Consider the following 21,604-nt stretch of genomic DNA (forward strand, 5'->3'; position numbering starts at 1 on the left):
TATATTTGTTTATGTATATATTTGTCCTTCTATTCATGTTTTGCCTCTTCATTCATAAATGTGCAATATTAGTTTATCAGGTTGTAACATTTAATTTAATAAAGCAAACTGTAATTGGTGGTTGTGATAAATGCATTCATCTTTAAAGTCTCCCTAGATTCTTTGTTATGTGCAAAACCTAATATGACCGCTCTTTTTCTTGGTCCAGTTAAATTCTCCCCTTTAAAGAATGCTTTTGGGGAGGGCTAAAAGTCTCTTTTAAAACCCCAGTTTTCCCTCAGTATATTCATTTTGAGTTTTAAAATGTTTTTATCACATCCTTGTAATACTAACTCAAAGTTAAAGATAAGCTACAATGTTATGAATCATAAATGTATAAACCAGTGCTGTAATTCAGCTAGCCTTTCTATTACGATTGACAGTTTTATTGGACCCTTCTCACCATCTTTCACAGGTATAAGAACTAGAAGCTTGGTTTTAGGATTAATTATCAAAGAGTAAACTTTCAGTGGTGTAAATTTAAACATACAACAATAACAGTAAAAGAATATAGAGCCTCTGTATCAAGTTTAGTAAATTATTTAGAAAACGTACAAAGTATGTTTGCATTGTCTGGGTATTCCTGTGTGCACCAGTCTATACATTTGAAGGTTTTCCAAGACAGAAGTCCTCACTAGGGGAAGCTGATTTCCATATGAAAATGATGGATAACCGAATTTTAAAACGAGATGTGCTTGCCCATCATTATTTCTAGGTTGGAAAAACTGTTTTAAAGTAGATGATCAGAAGAGCATCTGTGAAGATACAGAAAATTCTGTTCCTTTAATTGTCTCCGAGTTAATGGATCTTTGAAATCATCTCGCTATGTTCCAGCCTATTGTACTGTTCGTTGCTGAGTTACAGCTATCGTACAATTCGTATTATGAAATACTCTTGGTTCCCAAATGCTGCTGGTGATTTTAGAGTTTGTCATATTAAAGAAAAAGAAGCTTTTGATCAGAGAGTTATATAATTTAACAAGAATTTTCTTTCTTTCCCCCCTGCTTCTTTCCCTTTCTGTATCTTGTATTGATACACATGCATATTTTCTAGTCATCAGAGAACCTTGGTATAACCATTAGTAATACCCAAGAATCTCTAACTGCCAAAACCTGTGGAGTGCCGAGACCAGTCAACGGAGTCATTAACACGTAAGTTTCTTGTTAAACCTCTTCTTAAGAAAATATAACCTCTAGAAATGTACTTCTAAATGGTCACCATTGAAGTTACTTAGGCTTATAAGTGTATATAAATCAAACCAACTCTGATAGTATCTATTCAGCATGTCACTTGTATCTTTACTAGAAGTCTTAAATAAGTTGGAAAAATGTAGAAACTTCTGAGCAGAAATAAATCAAAGGACCTTTCTCAACCTGATGTTCTCTAGATATATTAGACTATAACTATAACTCCCAGCAAGCTGGCTCAGGAAGCTGTAGACCAGCTAATCTAGAGAACCCATTGGATTGAGAACGTAAAAAGTGATGGAAAGTTAACAGGATGAATCTACTGGAAAGCTGGAGCAGGCATTGTGTGCAGAAGAATGAGATAGGATAATAGTGAAAAAATGTGGATGAAAAATGTAAGCCAGGAAGACGTGAGAGACAGTAAGGACAAAGGAAAAACAGTAGCTGACATTTTCAAATAATGAAAAGCTAGAGAGCTGCTGACAAGTGATGTTTACTGCAATCTAGCCTAACCTGGTATCAAAGAAGAATTTGGGGGGTACTGATCTTAGTTTTGAATCTTTATTATATGCATGGATTTATTAGTTTGCCTGGACAAATGGGCTGCTGATTTTAGGAAGTGAGTATCTGGCCCCGATTAATAATAGATAGAGAAGCAGAAATGCCTAATGTGCTGTATTTCCATTATTGGACAGTTTGCAGCCAGGCTTGACAGAGCATACTCAGGGAGATGGCTCAGATGCTGAGGAGTTGTTGCGGAAAAAGCAGAGATTAAATATGATGTCTTCAATTCCTGATGGAACCTGTGTGGCAGCCCGCACACGCCCTCTTCTCAGCTTCAAGAAACGGAGGCTTATTCGACCTAGCAATCTGATTCCACTGTCCAAAAAGGTCTGTAAATGAATAAGTTAAGGTAGTAAAAAAAATGGAGGAAGAGAAATCTTGCACCTATATGAGATAATTAACAAATTGTTGGTTTTACATATTGTTCTTTTGCCCCATAGCATTATAAAATCTGCTTAGAGTCTGTCTGATATTCAAATAAAGTACCTTTATTGGTCTTTGTGTCAGTGGAACTTTTTCCTCCTGTTAAATGAGTTTGGCGTTGAGTAGGAGAGACTTGAGAAAGTTGCATTTTAAATCTTTGGAGAAACCTATGTTTTAAATCTTGATTATTTGGCTGTAGAAGTAGGTCGAGGAAGGTGGTTTAATTTCGCCTTCCCCTATGCATACTACTTTGGGAGGATAGATTCTCATTTTTAAACTCTCTTTTTAATTTCAGTTTAGTTTAGTTTTAGACTTTTTAGTTTAAAATGTTTAAATGGCTACAGTGGTCAGTATGCTGAATTCAGAATCAGTTCTAAATTTTGTGTTTGAGTTAATTTGAGGATAGAATTACAATTATTATCTGTTGTTTTTAAAAAGATATTTTTTGTTTTCTTTCCTCTCCTCTCCTCTCCCCCACAATTTAAAAAATGGCTAATCTAGCAATTTAAGGAAGTATGCACTTTCAGCCAGACTGATCTGTTTCAGTGGAATAGTCTGGTAGGCTAACAGTTTAGGGCAAATGTGGTATTGATATTCAAGAAATTCAAATTTGTATGCATAAATGGAAGACACAGTACACAAAATGTAAACCTCTAAAAAACCCCAATTTTTATATAATCATTCTAAATTACATCAGTATTGAAGATAAAAGTGTTATGGTGCTTATTCTCTGATGCAGGAAAAAAGGCACTTTTTCCCCAAGAACAAAACTTTTACATATCTTACTTTGAAACGATATTATGGATATTGAAGAAGGTTTGTTTGCTTGTTTTTTGTTTGTTTTAATTGGAACATTAGTAGGGATGAAGTACCAATACTGATAATTATGTTTCTGTGGACACTTTGGAATTTGTGAATAGCAAATATTCTGTTATTAGATAATCTATAAATAGTAGTTTTCTATCCAGGACAAATTCTGTAAAAAGAGAGGCAACTGCAAAAGCTGAAGTACAAATAGTTTGCCCAAACAGCAGAGAAAGCTCAACCCCCATTCTTTATATCTATAGTTGACCTTCTTAGGCAAATTCACAGAGTCAGTCTCTCACTCATCCATCCTATTCCTTTTCCACTCCCATCAGATCATCTTGAAGGCTTGTTAAATGCTTTGTATAGTTCATTATGTACAATAACCCAAATCATATACTTCCTCTTTCCACTGCACTGATTCTACAATGAAATCAATTTCTATTTTCGCTGGATAATTTCGCTAATCCTTTCCTGACTACCCAGAGCCGTCCTGAGGGGTCCTTCCTTATCAAGCAGTAGCAATTAAGCATATTTTTCCTTTATGTTTTGGGCAGCCAAGAGTACTTCAAAATCATTGGTCTCTGACCACCCCTGATAGCCCATGTTGTGAAACTTTGAGTAATTCTACAGAATGAAAATAGTGAATGATTGAAGACCAGGTGCTCAGTTTGAAACAAACTGCAAGTTGATGCCTTCTTCTAGATTGATGGATTCTAGCCCTTTTCCCTATCTCATCCTATGTCTAGGTTTATCGTAAACCACAGCGGTGTGGTTGTGATGTGAACTCTTTGTGTGTTCTCTGTGGCTCTCGAAGCTCAATGCCTTCAGAAATCCAGTATGAAGCCCCTTTGATGGAGCGTCTCTCACAGTTGGATTCCTGCATCCACCCTGTACTTTCATTCCCAGATGGTAAGAATGACCCCATTAGCAGATGTGAGTAATAAAAAGCTAAACAAAAGTCAGCTTCTCATTCCAAGCTAGCTCGGAAGCCATATCTAGGCAACAGTAAGATCTCTACTTTTATCCTGTCTTACATAGGATGATCCTTTGGAAGCAGAAATCACATCTTTTTTTCTTTTTGCTTAGACCATAGAGAAAGGTAGGCAGCCACAGGGGGATAATAGAGGCTGAATGATTTTGGATAAGAGAGGATCTGGAAAGGCATTTGCTTTGGCTCTCCTAAGGTATTGAGCTACTTTGGCACTAATGTTAGGCATCCCTGACCTAATTATCTAAGGGCTGCCTGACATGCACTGCTAGAGACTAGTAGATAGAATTTAAACAACAATTGGGCATCTTTCCCCCCCCCCCTCCTTTCTCCTGCCCTCATCCTGCTTCCATATGTGAGGTTGTTAATGAATGTTCTGCCCTCGTCTGGATGATTTGATATGTGACTGGAAATTTCCAGATGACGTAATAACGTCATAACAACCTTGGTGAAAAGGATGTTAATCAGGTCTTTATAACAGTTAAGATAGCGCCATCTGGGGTTCTTGAGAGAAAGCTGCTGCTCTGAAGCTTTTGGTCAGGGGGGAAAAAGGCTGTCTTGGCAGGTCACGATGCTGTTTTGGCGCAGTCAGATGTTGGCTAGCAGTAAGACGGAGGAAAAGTAAACTGAATAATCAATTGGATGGTGTAGTCAGATGGAAAAATTGCTCGTGTTTCTTCAACAATGCACTTCTCTCTTCGGTATACATGCACATAGGTAGCATTATTTTACCACTACAGTGCAGCCTTCTTAGCTTATATACATTTTCATGGTTTCCATCATTTGTACTATATTAGAAATTGCCACAGTAAAGGCAGGAGATTTGCTTGGCAGGTTGATTTGAATTTTTCTGCTGAATGTGTTTTACTTTTCAGCTTCTTAGCCTGTTATCCAGGCTGTTTTTTAATTAATATCTGGATTCATCCTCTTTCATCAGCTGTTTCTCAGTATCCAGCTACCTTTCCTATCTTAAGCCCTGCTCCTAGTTTTATTTACTTGTGTATTGCCCATTTATGGAATATTCTGGGCAGGTAATTTATTTTCTAAACCCAAGAGTTGCAACTATTTCTGTACTGTGACAGTCCTTGACTTTGAAGTATTGTGCCAGGGGTCCATTCTAAACATAGTAGGCAATGGCAGGGCAAAAAGTTAAAATGGATTTTGTTTCGTTTACATTTGCAATAAGAAAGCATTAAACATAATTACTGCCTAGACATATACTACGGAATTTTCACCATGTTAAAAACCACTGTTTGCTAATCTGCAAGAAATGCTCAGAATGCTTTTGTTTGGAGGTTATCTGTGGATAGGATGTGATCCTGCATCCTTCAGTTGTGTATATGCTCTAAACAAAGGTACACATTTTGCTTTTAACTAGGTGTGTATGTGAATGAATACACCTCATACATTTTCATGCTTTCTTTTACTTGTTGAAGGGAGCCTACATACTTACCACACATTTTCTAGTACCTTGCCTTTCAAGTTGCCTCCACCTCCACCAACCACATTTCTCCAGGTCATAGGTGATGTTTGTGGTTTCTGTCCCTGTTCCTGATCGGTCTATTTCACTCATGTACAGAAAATTACCAAACAAAAAGGAAAGTGCTAATTACAAATTAATTGGAAGTATGTTCAGGTTGCTACTGGATAGACTAGGACTATGTGTGTATTGGGTGAAAATAAAGACCTTGGTTTGGATAGATGATGAATCAGTGTTGTATTTGAGAAGTAATCAAATTCTTCATATAAGTGGAAATGCACTTTTAACTCCTTGTTTCCTCAGAGATGTCAATTCATCTTCAAAATTTTACTGTAGAGCAAAATTGCTTTCATTTATGTTATTTAGTAATATCCTCATTTTAATTTAAGGAGCACTTAATATTTATTTATTTTAAGAAACAAATCTTATTTTGGATTTTAACAAAATATTTTAATTGCTCTCAAGTAAAATGCAACTTGGGATAGAAATCTAGGACTTTTGAATTTTTTCCAGAGAGAGCTGGAGTAGCAGCTTTTGCTGCTGTTGTTGGGTCTCTACAAACAAAACTGTTGTATCCTAACTGGAGGTGGAGCAGGCTCAAAGAGAAGGATTATTTTTCCTTTCTCTACAGGTAGTCCTCGATTTAACAACAATTCATTTACTGACCATTCAAAGTTACAATAGCACTGAAAAAGTGACTTATGCCTTTTTTTCAGTTACGATCTTTGTAGCATCCCCATGATCCTGTGATCAAAATTCAGATGCTTGGCAACTGCTTCATATTTCTGACCATTGCTGTGTTCCAGGGTCATCTGATCACCTTTTGCAACCTTTTGACAAGCAAAATCAATGGGGAAGCCAGATTCACTTAATAACCATGTTACTAAGTTATTAAGTGCAGTGATTCACTTAACAACTATGGCAAGAAAGGTTGTAAAACGGAGCAAAACTCATTTAACAAATGTCTCGCTTGACAACAGAAATTTTGGGTTTCATTGTAATCATAAGTCGATGACTACCTGTATTTACTTTCTACTCTTTCTCTAATGGGAAATCCCTTTAAGCAGTTTATAAATAAAAAGAACAAAACATAAAACTAAGAATGCGAGAATAATATTTTATAAAATATTTGACAGAGACATAATGCAATAATCCAATGTCTGGGAGAGGGAAGACCCATGTTCCCCTAATATATTGTTGCTGAAGGCTACATTAGTTCAGAATTCCAGTTGACTCAAGAAATCTGGAGGGCACAGTGTTAGGGTAGCTGCAGTTAAGCCAATATTGGTGATTTTATTACTGGGTGAAAATAAAGAACTCCATAAATATTGCTTTTTTGCCTCTCGATGGATTTTTAGTCCATGTTACTATAAATCTCCAAATTTAGGTTTAGAGAGATTGCATTCACAATAGGCCATCTTTATTTTGAATAATGTCTGATAAATGCCTTCTTTTGGTTTTGTGTTTGTGTATGTGTGTATTCATTTTTCTGCAGATGTACAAGTAGGCTTACACCTTCAGGGCATGTTGAAATCCCACTTGCAGTACAAGCCCTGTGAGAAAATCAAACCTCCGAAAAAGCTCACATTGAAGCACCGATCCACCGTGCCTCCCAGCAGTCTGTCTGACTCAATGCGCAAAGACCGTCACAAGCTGGTTAATACCTTTTTAGCAGCAGCCAGTAAGTGCCTTCATTGATTTTAGTCTTGAATTGGCAGGAATTATCCATTTGGTCCTGCAGAGTCATCTATGTATATGGCTTAAAGTGAACCAGGATTCCACTTTGAAATGTGATTAATGCTAGTGCTCAGCCTGGAAAAGGAAATAATAAATAAGAGACTGCCTGTGAAAATACATTGACTTTTTGGGCCTCCCATAATAATAGTACACAAACCCTGGCTTTAGGCAGAGCTTCCAGGATTACAGGCCACTTAGAGGCTCAGCTCTACTTTCTCCCTTTGGAGGTATAATTTCTGACAGTAGGTCCTATTTTAGTAGTAATTTAATTTAGTTTTTAAGAGGGAAAAAAGAGGGCTACTTACAAAGAAGAGCTGCTTGTATTTAAACTTCTAAAAATTCATTTGTGCAAATAATAATTAAGCAGTGAAGAAGACAAAATAGGCAAGAACCCATGGTCCACCAATGCTTATTGAAATGAAACATAGGCTCTTGTTTCCATCCTGATTTTTGCAGCGTCTAAGTGAGTTAATGATAAGGAGGACTTAACTTCATATTAGTTGAAAATAAAAATCTAGTATGAATAACTGAAGGAATTAAACATGTAACTCTTTTTGAAGGATTATGTTGCATAGAGAAAAATAATAAAAGTAATGTTTAATATTAAAGAGATAAGGGTGTCCCTTATTCTGAGCCAGGTCATGCTCCATCTAGCCTAGAGTTTTGTGTATTCTGGCTTGAAAAACACTACTTCTGTTTGATAGCCTTTTTTATCTGGAGATGCCAAAGATTGACCTATGATTCTGAGCATACAAAGCATGAGTTTTGCTATTGAGTTTACCAACCTCCCCTTCCTTTTCCTTTTCTTACAAAATAGAAGCAGATTAAGTTTCTGAAATACAATGTCGTAGACTCTTTGACCAGGAAACACTTTTCAAGGAATTTGGAACTTGTGTTGGCGCATGAGGGAGCTGATTATTTAGTGTTGGCTACTGTTATGGGAAAACCACAATGAGTATATGTAGAACGCAGTCATTCTTGAATGTTTCCTGGTTATGGTATGTGTTGTTTGGAATTGAAAACAATTAAACATGGATTGTGTGTTCCTAAATAAGCAAGAGAAAATATATTTGCATGCAAACATGCATGTTTATTCCTACTTTTTGAATGGAGTGTCTGCTTCAAGCATCATGAACACTGTACAGTATATAACTGATAAACTGCAAAGGTAGGTTTAATACTTGAAATAAACAAAAGACAGGTCCTGCTGCTCTTGATTTTTGAGATTGTTCTACAGTGGTCAAGTAGCACCATCTGTAATTGCCTCTTGGCTCTCTTTACAGAATATATTTCATAGAAACATGTGGGCCAGAATGAAAGCCAGCATATTAGAAGCCTTGGCAGGGCTGGGTGCCGCTCAAAAGTTCTGCGCTATAGTAGGCCTTGCAAACAGGATGGATGGATGGATTTTTACCGCAACCGCTAAATTAATAGGGTTGTCACCCAAGGGCAGTTGCTGCCAGTGACTCTTTATGTTGTTCTGGCAATCATGCTTGTATGGCTCCTGGGTTTTGTCTAGCCTGGGTCCTGAAAGGCAGGAAAGACAGGTGAAAGCAGGGCATTTTCATGGCTCTCTTTCTGTTCCACTCCTCAGCTTGCTCACATCACAAAATCGAGCCAGACAAGGCATACAGGCAGTCCTTAAACGATGTGAGGGCTGCTCCCAAGGCCGAGAGAGCGCCAGAGCGCTCACTTATCCTGACGGCAGTTCATGAAAGAAAGCGATTGCGGGACAGCTCCTCCGAGAGAAGTGAAGGTAGGCTGGCCCCAGCCAGGTCTGTCTGGGGGGAGCTTGGGCTCTGCATTCTGCTCCCCATCTCCCTTTCGAGATGGTTGCTTTCTGTTTCTGGGAATTAAAAGGGGCAGTGGTGTTACCTGCCATGGGCTCTCTCTTGTGTGCTTTAACAACTTTCTCCTCTAGAGAAGCAGTCTAGCCAAAGGAAGCTTCTGTCTCTTACATGTGCTCTGGTTCTTCTGTGTGAATTGTTTGATGCCTGTCTGGTGTAATGCTTGTGGGTGTAATATAGGTATTGTTTTCACTCATTGTTCTCTATCTTATTCCTTCTCTTTCTTCCTTGCATAGTGTTTAAGCATCATGCAGAGATTGGAGGGCCAAGTTACTTGTCGAGTGCTATGGCCTCCACGGCTCACAGTTCCTTCATGAGGCAACTCTCCACTTCCTCTGAAAATTCCATCCCTCCTGTCGCCACAAGTTCCTTGGGAAGCTCCAGTGCAACTGTAAGTATTTTGGTTTGGGGGGTGGTGTTACCTGACAGTAGCAACAGTTCGATTTCTTCAGTGCTTCAGGATACAGTGTGTTGCATGACCCAAGTCATTCCATGTCTTAAGGTGCTTGAGAGTTAACCTTGACTTAGAAGAAAAAATAGGGCAAGGAGGAATGACTTGAACAGAAGGATATGTGCTCTTTTTTTTCAATTATAGAGTATGGGATATAAGGGATTACATCAAAGGTACAATGGAAAAGGTGATTTCTAGCTTTCATGCTCATCAGTCTTCTGAGCAATTAGATTTAGCTATAGTGTCTCAGACTGCAGCAGAGGAAGAAAAAAGTGAAGAAAAGCAGGCTTCAAAAGTTGGGGAGCAATATATTCTGGGTTTGGGAACAAGGAAGTTGTGAATCCTAGTGGAGAATGGGTGAGAGAGTGGGGGTAAGAGGTGGCAGTTAAGAAATGAACTGTATCTTCAGTTTCATGCATGGAAGGGAACTTTATGGCTTTTCAGTCCAGCTGACTTGAAACTTGCTAGGATTTTTTTTTTTTTTGACCCAGACAATTGGAAAGGACCTTAAAAAAGAAGTAGGGTAAAATTGGTGTACTTTCTCCTCTCTTTATAGTTTGCTCTCCCTCACCTCTCTCAGTATTCCCATGGTTTGCTTTGCCTTAGCTGTATACTGCCACTCTTTGAAATTCAGCCCACATATATGTCCACCTTCCGTAACCAACCAGTGCCATCTTTCTCCTTACTTCTCTTTGATTGCACATTACTGTTCCCCTTGTGCATAAATAACAGCATCTCTCTCTCCCTCCCTCCCTCCCTCTTCTGTATACTTTTAGCTGTTGCCTCATGTTACCATCTCTGATTTTTCTCCTTTCCCACTCTCCCATTGCAGAACATGTCTGCTTGGAAAGTGCATGGTTTAGACACAGGCAAAAACTGCATATTCTAACCCAGGCACCACTGCCCACAACTTCCCATCCTGTGTTTGGAATAGCCTATATATAGGATGGTTGGAATAAGACATTGTGTGCCCAGACTCCAGAAAAGCAAAGTAATGGATAATTAATTTTGTTTTGAAACATTTCAGTAATTGCTAGTGATAGGTAAGCTTCATTTGGTGGGATTTGGGTTTCCAGACTTTAGAAAACGCTTTTCAGGATCCTTCTTGTGGTTTATTTTCTTGGCTTTTGAACACTTAACAGCACCATACTAGTGTTTTGGTTCACTAGTCCCATATTCATTCTTTATGTCAAGCAAGTTTACTTGCTTGAAATAGTCATTTATTTTATTTATTAAATTTATATGCTGCCCATATAAATTGAGCATTTCAAGATGTGTAGCGCATATCAGGTAAAAGTGGAATTTCAGTGACATCTCTAGAGATGATCAAAATAGCATTGTAATTCTTACCTGAATGCTTCTTTGGTTGGACACAATCAGGACAGCTGAATGTCATTTTAGTAGTGCAGGGTAGTAGCTAAATCAGGGATTGAAATCCATATTCAGCTATAAAAGTGCATCTGCCACATTAATTTCCTTTATAGAATTGTTATTGAAAGGATAAATTTAAGAAAAAGATACAGTATATATTTCCTTAAATTCCTGTACAAAAACTGGATATCAATCTAAGAAGCATGCTTTCTTGGCCAAATTTGAGTTGAATAGGGAAATAATATTTCACAAACTGTTTGAATGGCACTTGCTAATTCATTTCATTCACCCTGGAAAAGGCCAAATATGAGTAAATAGTGGCCATAATGGAACATGAACCATTTCCACTCATAAAATGGGGGTCCTACAATTAGAAGTAATAGCAAATAAATTAATCTAGTTGAATGTTTTATTTGTTGGACAGATGAGAGCAGAAAGAAAGAAAAGTGTTCAATAAAAACGTACATATCCAGAACATTCCAAATATATTGGAATGTTATGTTGGAAGTTGTGGACCAGGTTAAATTCTCTGGATGATTTTGGACTGCATCTCCCATCAACGATACCAGTAGCTATACTTTTGTTGGCTATGGTGAAATTTTAGTTATTTATTTTTGTGACTTTCTGCACATACAGCAATCACTACAAAGTCACTACAAAGTGGCAAAAAAATCTTACTAAGTATTGTTAAAACCACTATTAAGCTAACACAATTAGAAAAGGACTGAATGTAGAAGGTGGTTTTGATCCGTTTTCTGAAAGCAGAAAGAATGGGATCAGACTATGGTTCTTCAGTGAGCATGCTCCAAAGCTTGGAAACCAGGCCATCTCTTAGGTATCTAGTAGACAGACGTCAACAAGTGAACGTACCTGTAAAAGAGCCTCTTCTACTGATTTATGATTTAACCAACTGGTCCATCAAATAGTGAGGTCCTAAGCAATTCAGGGCTTTAAAGATGAAAACTAAAGTACACTTCTGATATTGTCTGCCAGTTAGCAACTTAGTTTTTGCATTTTATACCAGTTGAAGCCTTCATATACTCCTCAAGAGTAAAACTATATAAAGACATTGCAGTATAACCAAGAAGTAGTTAATTATTGTTAGATCTAGCCAACTCGGATACCTTAGATGTAATTGCCTGACTATATTCCTTACCACTCATGTCACCTGAAAATTAGGGATAGCAGAAGGTGTCAAGGAGCCCTTCCAAATGCTAGCCATCCTCTTTTACTGAGAATATAATCCCATCCAGAATGATGATTAGTGTAGGGGAAAATATATCAGTCCTGACTACTTATGCTACAGACCCAGCACAGAACCAATTAGGGTATAAATACCTAAATGTGTTCATGAATAACTTTAAGGTTACTAATTCAAACAGAGGCAAATAAGAGGGTCTTCCTTTCCATTTTTTTTTTTTTGGCTTGTATTACTATGATACTTACGGAATCTCACACACGTAACTTTGGTCTCCACATCAGTACCTCTGTATGAGTTTGCAAGCAAGAACTGAATGACGAAATTTGCATCTCTGCCCTGAGTATGTTGGTTCATACTTGAACCTCTCAGGTAACTAAATAATACTAGGTCCATTTATGCAGGACAGGGGCCTTGTGCTAGCCAATCAGTGGCAAGATTTGTATGTGTGTAACAATCCTATTTTCCAACATTAACAGCTGAAGTAAGGCTATTGAATCTCTTTGTCTCCCTGTAGCAGTGCTCTTGACTAATTGTTTGTCTCAGCTTGTGATTAAAGTGCAGTTTTAACAGCAGTAGATGCATGTGCTTGATTTTTATCCTCTTTATTCATACTGGGGGGAAAGAAGGACACTGAGACAATGGTAAATCATAAGCAGTTTTTGTAAACATTTTTTGGTAATATTGTTTGTGGTATATTTCATGTCTGGTTTCCTCTACTTCAAGGTTTCCCAAGTTGGCCACCATTTTAAAAGTTTGAAATGTAATAAGGTTAGTTTCAAATTTCCCCAAGTAAGCTATTTTTTTTCTAAATGCCTCTTAGTAAGTTATAATATTTCTTCTAAGCTTGTTGACACTAAAAAAGTTCTAAGTATATTCTGCACCAAGTATTTTAAGCAGTAAAAAAGATAGCTTGATTATGAAAGTTGCAATAAAAATGAAGTAATGAATATCTGTCTTAAATGGGTATCATAATTTGGTATAAATTGCTATGTCAACAGAGCCAGAGGCTTGAGAATCTCCTTAAGATAGGGTTTCCCAGCTGTAGGCAGCTTGAAGATGTGTGGACTTCAATTCTCAGAATTCCCCAGCCAGCATTCTGGGAGTTGGAATCCACACATCTTCAAGCTACCAAGATTGAGAAACATTGCATTTAGGAATTTGTGTACAACCCTGTTCACTATAAAATAGCTAAAAGGAAAAGTTACATCTGCCACAATATGGCACCCACTGAGCCGGAGATGATATTGTCAAAAAAATTCCATGTTCATGAAGAGCTTGGTAGAATCTTAGGCAAAAGTCAGTAGCCACAAGCACTTGTTTTAATGTTATATTGATGGGGTTACATATGCAGACTATCTATGAATGTTATAACTTTCTGCACATTTTAGCAATTTTTAGGAAAATGGGCTGTCAGGAAGAAGGTTTTCCAATGAATGAATATGTTTTACAAACTAGTCGCACTATACAATGGGTACTGTAGCTTTGCTTTAGTTTTAGTTACAAGGTTGCTTAACTTGGAATTTACATCAGGATATCTTTGTTTTCCATTAGTAGTTGGTTCCCTGGAATATTTAAGCAAATTAGAACTTAAATAAATCCACTTCCATTGTATTTTAATCACTAGACTAAAAGACCAGAACATTTCTGGTCATTTCTTTCTGCTATAGATTAATTTTAAAATTGTTCCCTCTTCATAACCCTGCCTCATTTTCACTGTTGTTTTCTGCATTGTTTTGTAGCAACCGCCAAGGAGGAGAAGAGGGGAAAGCTCTTTTGACATTAACAACATTGTCATACCAATGTCTGTTGCTGCCACAACCAGGGTAGAAAAACTTCAGTACAAAGAAATTCTTACACCAAGGTATGTTCAAGTTTAATTAGCATCTTAAACTTCCACAATCTTTCTGTTCATCTAAACTAGTTGAATAACGTAATATCTCAGTTTTTTTAGTCTTCCCTTGTAAAAAATTACTGGGAACTACTTGATAAATGTTCCACAAGCAGTTAGAATTTTGCTTTTTCCATTCCACAGAACATCTGAATGAAGCCTGTAGGCCACCAGTGGTTTTTAGACTACAGAAAATCTCTCATAGCTAAAGATCTATGTGTGAGTGAACCTCTGAGCCCCAAGATATTGCTGATCTATATTTTCAACTTCTAGAATGCCCAGTAGCAAAAAATATTTGAAACAAGTTAAATAGTATCTAGGAGACTACCATTTCTCCCTCAACTGTCCAGAAGCAGAACAACTGTCTTAAGATCAAGTTAAACATCTTGCTAAATGCGTTCCAGAACAGGTGTCTAATCAAATTTGAGAGGGTGAAGGATTTCCCAGGAAAGGGCTATGTAGTTAGTATTTTCCTACACTGGTCTCCTTACAAAATTTTGTTTTCCCATCACAGAAGCCATCTTTCTATTGAGAGAGAAGTTTCATTAGGTCTGGTAGCTTGATCTAAAATACTTTATTTATTGTAGATTTTAAGAGTATTATAGATGGAAAGGAGAAATGCTGGGTCTTAGCCGTGGCCTTGATGGAACTTCCTTGTTACCTGTGGTTACTCGACTTATGACTGAAATTGAACCCACAATTTTGGCTTTGAGTCATGACAGTTGTAAAGTGGGTCACATGACTAGGACCCCTCCTTTTTTTTTTGGTGGGGGTGCAGTGGTTATAAAGGGTTCACCATAGTCATTAAGCAGAATAAACCCATCTTTTTGCTATGGGCAGTTTTTTTTTTTTTTCCTGGAAACCAAAAGTAAATAACCTGTTTCCAGGAAAAGCATTATAAATCATAGCCATGTGACTGCAGGGCCATGGTTCTGTACTTTTCTAGGAAGAGTCATAGCTCATCATGCTTTTAATTTAAAAGATCCAGTGCATCAGTCACCAATTTAAATGATCTCTACTGCTTGGTTAGAAATTAGAAGAGGGAAAAAAATCAGCTGAATTAGAGCAAGGGTGTGATAATCATGGAAAGCGAATGTGAAATATTTCCCACCCTCTTTGTGGTTTTTTTTTCATGCTGTCATGGCAACAGTAGTCTCTTTTAGTGGCTTTATAACATTACATAGTGGAGATGAATAGCTATCTATCTCTGGCTCTGTTCCTTGGATCTGTTTCATCATCCTCACCCATGCACTCCCCCAGACTTCCAGTTGATCCTTGCAAAAGCAACATATGCTTATTGTTATTATTGCAATTAATAGAACATTTTATATAGGAATCAACAGGCATTTTCCCTCAAAAATGCTCACACACTCTCCAAATAAAGATTTTTTAAATGGCAAATCTCACAAGAAATTTTGCAAAGGGTGATTGGAATTGCAGCCTAGTACATACAGACTTGAAGGCGTGAGTTGGTGGAGCTGGTATGTCTGATTTGAAATTATGCCACTGCATGTTAAAAGTGCAGATTAGATAGGACTGCTAAGAACATTTGTGAGATCTCTAAAAAAAGATGTTTGAAGCTTATTTGTTTTACCTGGAGAGAGGAAAGAGTTAGAAAAGGTGTGCTTGAAAATCAAAGGCAATTTTTGTGGTCCTGAGGTTTAGAAGGGGCAGTTAGTCTGAAATGCCATCATAAGAGGCAGGCTCTATTATGGCTCTGACTTTCCCAAGAAAGGATTAAGCTCAATCTTCAGCTTAAATTGAGTTTTTGAGTTGCTTTGATCACTCAGTGAAAATCTCTCCATAAACTCCATGGAAGAAAAGCCAAATGCAAAAGTAGCAGTATTCCCTTTGCTGTTGGATCCAGGTGGCAATGGGTGTATTTTCCCTACTGACTCTTCTTTTTTGACCCAATTGTTGCAGCTGGCGTGTTGTGGATGTTGATGCTCTGAAGATGAATCCAGATGAAGACAGTGAAGAGGTAATTGTAATTGCTTTCCTTGGTTGTCTGTACTTAATTTCCATGCATGGAATTCTGAGCAGATTCTGATGCTATATATTATGTTGACTTCCAAATATATGTGGAAGAAGATAGCAAAACCTGCCCATGAGTGGCTTTCTTTCCATTCTAAAATGACAGTGTGATCAACACATGTTGACTTTTTCCAAGGGAGAATTCTTTTTGAAGCAGTACAGAACCATTTCTTGGTTATTTTGAATGGCTGATAAAAACAAATGGGAGTGTCTGCCCACAGAGCATTTTTGGAGGGCAGAATAGAATTACAATTCACAGTGAGTGCTGTTATTCCTAAGCAACTAAAATTGGAGTACCTATGGATTCTCTGGGCATTGACCTCCCCACTCTAGCACCCATTAATTGTGTTGAACTGCCATTCCCAGCCAGTATTACTAATTGTGCCTAGATATCCTTGGAAGGTGCTAGCTCAGGCCGAGGGAGACTGTCCTGTGAAAGTTTGTTTTTCATCTGATTGACTGAAGGCTACTCAGTTCCCTCCGGGAGGCTTACACTATATATTTTTTTAAAAGTAAGCAAAGAGAGATATATGTCCACTCACACATTATAAATATTTCACAATGGTTTGATTGGGGTCAATAATCATCTTATTCTAGAGCCTGGGTAAAGATCTCTGTTTTTAAGAATTTCTAGAGCAGGGACTTCCAGTGGGGTGCTGTGCCAGAGAGGTATCATGATAGAGAAGTCATGTTTCCTGGGTTCTTCTGGATAGCATTGTATGGAATCCATAGCATATCAGTTCTGCCTGATGTTACTGGATATGCAGATATCATGGAAGAGTGGCAGGCCTTCAAATAAACTAGCTTTGTGTCAATAAAGTAGTAGTACTACTTTACTAGTAGTCGTAGAGTTACGATTTTTCATTCAGCAACTGTTCAAAGTTAACAGCAGCACTGAATGAATTTATTTTATTTTATTTTTTTATTTTATTTCGAATTTATATACCGCACCTTCTCCTGAAGGACTTAGGGCGGTGTACAGCCAGATAAAAAACATACAATATAAACATTAAAAACAATTAAAAAGATATATATTAATTTGGCCCCAATTTAAAATAACAAACCAATTAAAAATATTTTAAAAATATATTAAGCCAGCCCGGCTTGCTGAAAAAAGAAAGTTTTAAGGGCACGGCGGAAGGCACCGAGGTCTTGGATTCTCCTTATCTCTGGGGGCAGCTGAGGGTAGGTGCCCCCACAGAGAAGGCCCTCCCCCTGGGAGTCACCAGCCTATATTGTTTGGCTGGTGACACCCCAAGGAGGCCCTCTCTGTGGGAGCGCACAGGTCGGTGGGAGGTCATTGGTAGCAGCAGGTGGTCTCGAAGATAACTAGGTCCTATGCCATGAATTTACACCTGGTCTCTGAAGTTATGACTGTTGTAGTGGCCCCATAGTTACATGATCAAAACTGGCAACACTGACTGCAGGGGCCCTTCAACTCCCCTCTGCCTACCCTACCCTACCCTCCCCAACCCAAAACCTACCCTTTCCTCACAGGAGTACAGGGGGTAAAGTAGCGGCCTGAGGTCCAGCGGTTTCAGCCAGTTGCTCCCAAGCTGCTATTTTAGTCCCAACACCACTATTGCCTCAAGCCTCCAAATGCTACAATGCAAAATCGCCACCCTGCATTCTTCAGGCCCTGCCACCATCCAGCTGACCTTAGCTGCCTTCCATTGCTGACCAGAGGCACCCAGCCTTGCCCCATGTCTGGCTGCTGTTGGCTGTTTCAGTCCTTTTTGCTGAGGCCACTTGTATAGTTCTCCAATTAGTATGCCTCATTCTCACAATCCTTCAGAAAGCCTCTGAAGCTTTATGAAGATTTTCCAAAGCATCGCAACGCAGAGTGCATTTACTGGTAGTCTTCAACTTACAACAGTTCATTTAGTGACCGTTCAAAGTTACAACAGCATTGAAAAAAGTGAATTAAAACAATTTTTCACACTTAAGCTTGTTGCAGAATTGCTATGGTCACCTGATCAAAATACATATGCTTGGCAACTGGTTCATTTTTATGATGGTTGCCATGTCCCAGGATCATGTGATCCCCTTTTGGAACCTGACAAACAAAATCAATGGGGAAGCCAGATTCACTTAACAACTGTGTTACTAACTTAATAACTGCAGTGATTCATTTAACAACTGTGGCAAGAAAAATCGTCAAATGAGGCAAAACTCTTTGAACAAATGTCTCACTTAACAACAGACGTTTTGTTGTCATAAGTTGAGGTCTACCTGTATGAGGAGAACAGCACAAAGCACTTTGGGGGCAAAAGGCCTGGAATAGCCAATAGCTGCTTCACATAAGAGCCAGATCAGGTGCAACCTCCTCTGCAGCAGGAGGAAGAAGAAGTCATTTGGGCATGGCAGGATCTGTGGACTGCTGATTGGCAGGAGCTTTGTGCTGTGGCATTCGGGTGGTTGGTTATGGCACAAAACCTGAGGCATCGCTGACTGTGCTGTGGCTGAAGTTGAGGCCTGGGAGTGGAGGCAGGTAGCTGAAGTCCCTGGGTCTCTATTTAAGCCCTAATGCTGGTGTTGAGGAGCCTAACAATGGTGGAATTCAGTGAACGACAATGCAGAGTGCTAGGTGATGAGGTCATCTAATGTTTTGCCTAATGACCACATTTCTTAACTGTGCCAGTTACCAGGAGTAGATAATAACCAGTGCCTTGAATTGTGTTTGGAAGCTCACTGACAACCAGTGCAATTCTCAGACTAGGGATTTTTCTAGTTATGAAGAATGTACCAAAAAATTATCCTTAAAAGTAATGCACTGAAAAAATTCATTTAGTAATAATCATTTCTGTGGAATCTGGCAAGCTATTTGGAAATATACAGTTTATATTCAAATATACTCTATATAATAGCGCCCCCCCCCCCAAAAAAAAGTCCAGGTGAGATTTCATGCCAGTTTTTTTTGTTTTTTGTTTTAGAAAGGGTACATCAACTATCATCTTGAGTTCCCAATATCTGAGGCAGCATTTAAAACACCCAGCAAATAATACTTGACAATGGGGAGGGAAGGGCAGAGAGACCCTGGGACTTGGTAATATTTAGCTTGGCTGTGGTGGTGTTCTTGAAAAGTACTATCCGAAGAGAGTTGTATGGGCTGAGGCATGAGGCATGCAGCCAGGCATACTTGCAAAAGCAGGATTGTGGCATCAGATTGTGGCATCAGCATAATGCTGTGTTTGCCTATATTAGCTGTCTCTCCTCTAAGGCCAGAGTTGAGAGAGGAGTAACCTTCAAAGGAAAAGGCAACAAGCTATTGCTTGTCATGCATCAACAAGAATAAAAGAGCTGTCTAATTAATGTTACATCTCACCATGCTTTTAAATGAAAATCTCATTCTCTGCTACATCCTATTTTATAGGTATTAGGTTCCTAGGCAACACCCTACTATCTCTCGGTAACTATCTCAAGGTGGGAGGCAGCCTCACACTTGGAAGGGGAAATCTTCTTTATTTAGAGCCCAGACAGCATCTTTATATTCTCCAGGCTGATGGGTCAATGACATTAGGGGATATTTGCTTTGTTTATACAAACCCAAACAAGCCGAGATCACTGTGTATCAATGATTCCTTACTTGTGCTAAGCAATGAAGAGATCTGTTTTCTTTTTTCCTTGCCCATCCTCTTGTCACAGGCAATTTTTCTATTCCGGTTAATGAGTAAACTTACGAAATTGCTGCATCAATTACCCCAGGAAGGATTTTTCAGCCTGTTACTGAGCTGTATCTAGGTAGCTAATGAGGAGGATTGACAGACACAAGTTTTGGAAGTTAGTATCATTAAGGCTAGGTTAGCATTGCCCATTGGAGATTCCTGCTTATTAGATTAGAGAGCAAAGACCCTCCACATTCCAGCAAATAGAAATCATATGAGGAAGACTATTCTTAAAAGTTGTGTTGTGATCTGCTCTTCTGATTCTGTGGAAAGTTCTTCTCTAGATCAAGATGGTGGGAAAGTAGTGAGAGCCTTTTCATGTGAAGTTTCTGTTCTCTTCTACTGAAGAGTTTGTAGTGTGCCTTGATCTCAGGAAGCTTATCCAGGTGCCCTTTTTGCGCTACTATATAATTTTAATGGGTCTTCTGTATTGAAGAAATCCTGATTCCAAAATTATTTAGAGAAAACTCAGGCATTTTATGGCCTCTGGGTCACATCGGTCCTTTGGCTGTACCTGTGGGGCCAATGTGAGGACAGTTGGCAATTAGAAAATAAATGTAGATAAGCATGCTGCAGAGGACAAGAAGAAGAAGCCAAGTTAGGTCCAGCGTTACACAATTGCTGTGTGCTCCTTTAGTCAGCTGTTGGCCGCAGGAGGACAAGGGGAGGAGGTGCTTTTCTATTCCTGTGCAGTATTTTCCCTCATCTGGAGCAACCTGAGGAGCTGATATGATGAATTTTGAGGACATCAAATCAGGTTACATTGGTTCCGCCCTCCACAAAAATCAGTTTTTTCATGTGGCCCCTTGGGAAGATTAATTACCCATCCCTGACTTAGAAGATAGTTGGAATTTGGAGAGCTAGTTTGGTGGTGTGGTTAAGCCAGTGGTCTCCAACCTTCCCAGCTTGGGAGCCCGGCGCAGGGGTGGAGGCAGGTAAGTGGCAGGAACACTCAGCTCCATTGATCAGCGGCAGGCACACACATCCCACACACACACAAATGGAGCTTCGTTTGTGAGTGTCGGATGCTTTTGCACAAAGCTGCACTTGTGTCGGTGGCAGGCACCTGTGCAAGCAGCGGGCACTTGTGCTCTTCTGCAAAACTGCACTGTCATCTGCGGAGGATGCTTGTGTTCGCATATGAAGCTCCACTCGCTTCAGTGGAGAGGGCTTATGCGAATGGAGCTTCGCTCATGAGCACAAGCACCCTCCATTTGTATGAGTAGAGCTTCACAAGGGCATGCTTGCCCACCACTTGAGTAGAGCTTTGTGCACACTTGCCCATCACTTGTGTGGCTCTGTTTTGAACAGGCCATGGCCCAGTAGTGGGCTGTGGCCTGGGGAGTGGGGACCCCTGGGTTAAGGCATCGGGTTAGAAACCAGAATATTGTGAGTTCTTGTCCTGTCTTGGGTATGAAACCAGCTAGATTATCTTGGGTCAGTTACTTTCTCTCAGTCCTAGGAAGGAGACAATGGCAAAATCACTTTTCAAAAACCTTGCCAAGAAAATTGCAGTGACTTGCCCTGGCAGTCTCCAAAAATTAGACATAATTGAATGGGAAAAAAACAAAATTGGAATTCAGACTATAACTGAAGTAGCCACTCTCAAAACAATGATAGTTTTTCCCTAGAAAAAGGTGACTGAATTGATTGTATGATAATAGGATGATGATGACAATGACGATGACAAAATTGTCCATATATTGGATTTTGCCACTTTTCTTTGACAGTTCATATAACATCCAATACTCACTTTTATCCACATCTTAAGAAATCAAATCTTCCTCAGGAAATTACACTGATTCCCAACCATACTGGCTATCATTGAGATATGTGGGGGTTAAAAATCCATATAGGTTGATGGTGCCAGGTTGGAGAAGACTGCTCTAGTTGTATGGAAATGTTTGAACCAGAAATGTATG

The 21,604-nt window shown here is 38.9% G+C and overlaps 1 protein-coding gene and 1 long non-coding RNA gene across 8 annotated transcripts in view; one reads left to right on the forward strand and one right to left on the reverse strand.

The window, feature by feature from the left end:
- KANSL1 (KAT8 regulatory NSL complex subunit 1) overlaps window positions 1-21,604 on the forward strand; it is a 191,976-nt gene that overhangs the window by 161,545 nt on the left and 8,827 nt on the right. For 2 of the 7 annotated variants that reach the window (XM_087893966.1, XM_034415889.3), the window contains 9 exons: window positions 1,093-1,190; window positions 1,922-2,117; window positions 3,767-3,929; window positions 6,984-7,169; window positions 8,820-8,981; window positions 9,309-9,463; window positions 12,819-12,863; window positions 13,835-13,956; window positions 15,907-15,964. In XM_087893966.1, the coding sequence (XP_087750092.1) occupies window positions 1,093-1,190; window positions 1,922-2,117; window positions 3,767-3,929; window positions 6,984-7,169; window positions 8,820-8,981; window positions 9,309-9,463; window positions 12,819-12,863; window positions 13,835-13,956; window positions 15,907-15,964 (1,185 nt within the window). The remainder of the gene's footprint in view (window positions 1-1,092; window positions 1,191-1,921; window positions 2,118-3,766; window positions 3,930-6,983; window positions 7,170-8,819; window positions 8,982-9,308; window positions 9,464-12,818; window positions 12,864-13,834; window positions 13,957-15,906; window positions 15,965-21,604) is intronic. The other 5 variants (XM_087893967.1, XM_034415890.3, XM_087893968.1 and 2 more) reach the window with 3 other exon arrangements.
- Window positions 7,218-12,428, reverse strand: LOC117664694 (uncharacterized). Its single transcript, XR_015734209.1, has 3 exons — window positions 12,341-12,428; window positions 10,874-10,940; window positions 7,218-7,300 (listed from the first exon to the last, which is right to left on the reverse strand). It is a non-coding gene; the product is annotated as an uncharacterized LOC117664694 (long non-coding RNA).

This window comes from Pantherophis guttatus, chromosome 4 (assembly GCF_059756535.1).
Source record: "Pantherophis guttatus breed Tessera chromosome 4, ASM5975653v1, whole genome shotgun sequence".
NCBI lineage: Eukaryota > Metazoa > Chordata > Lepidosauria > Squamata > Colubridae > Pantherophis > Pantherophis guttatus.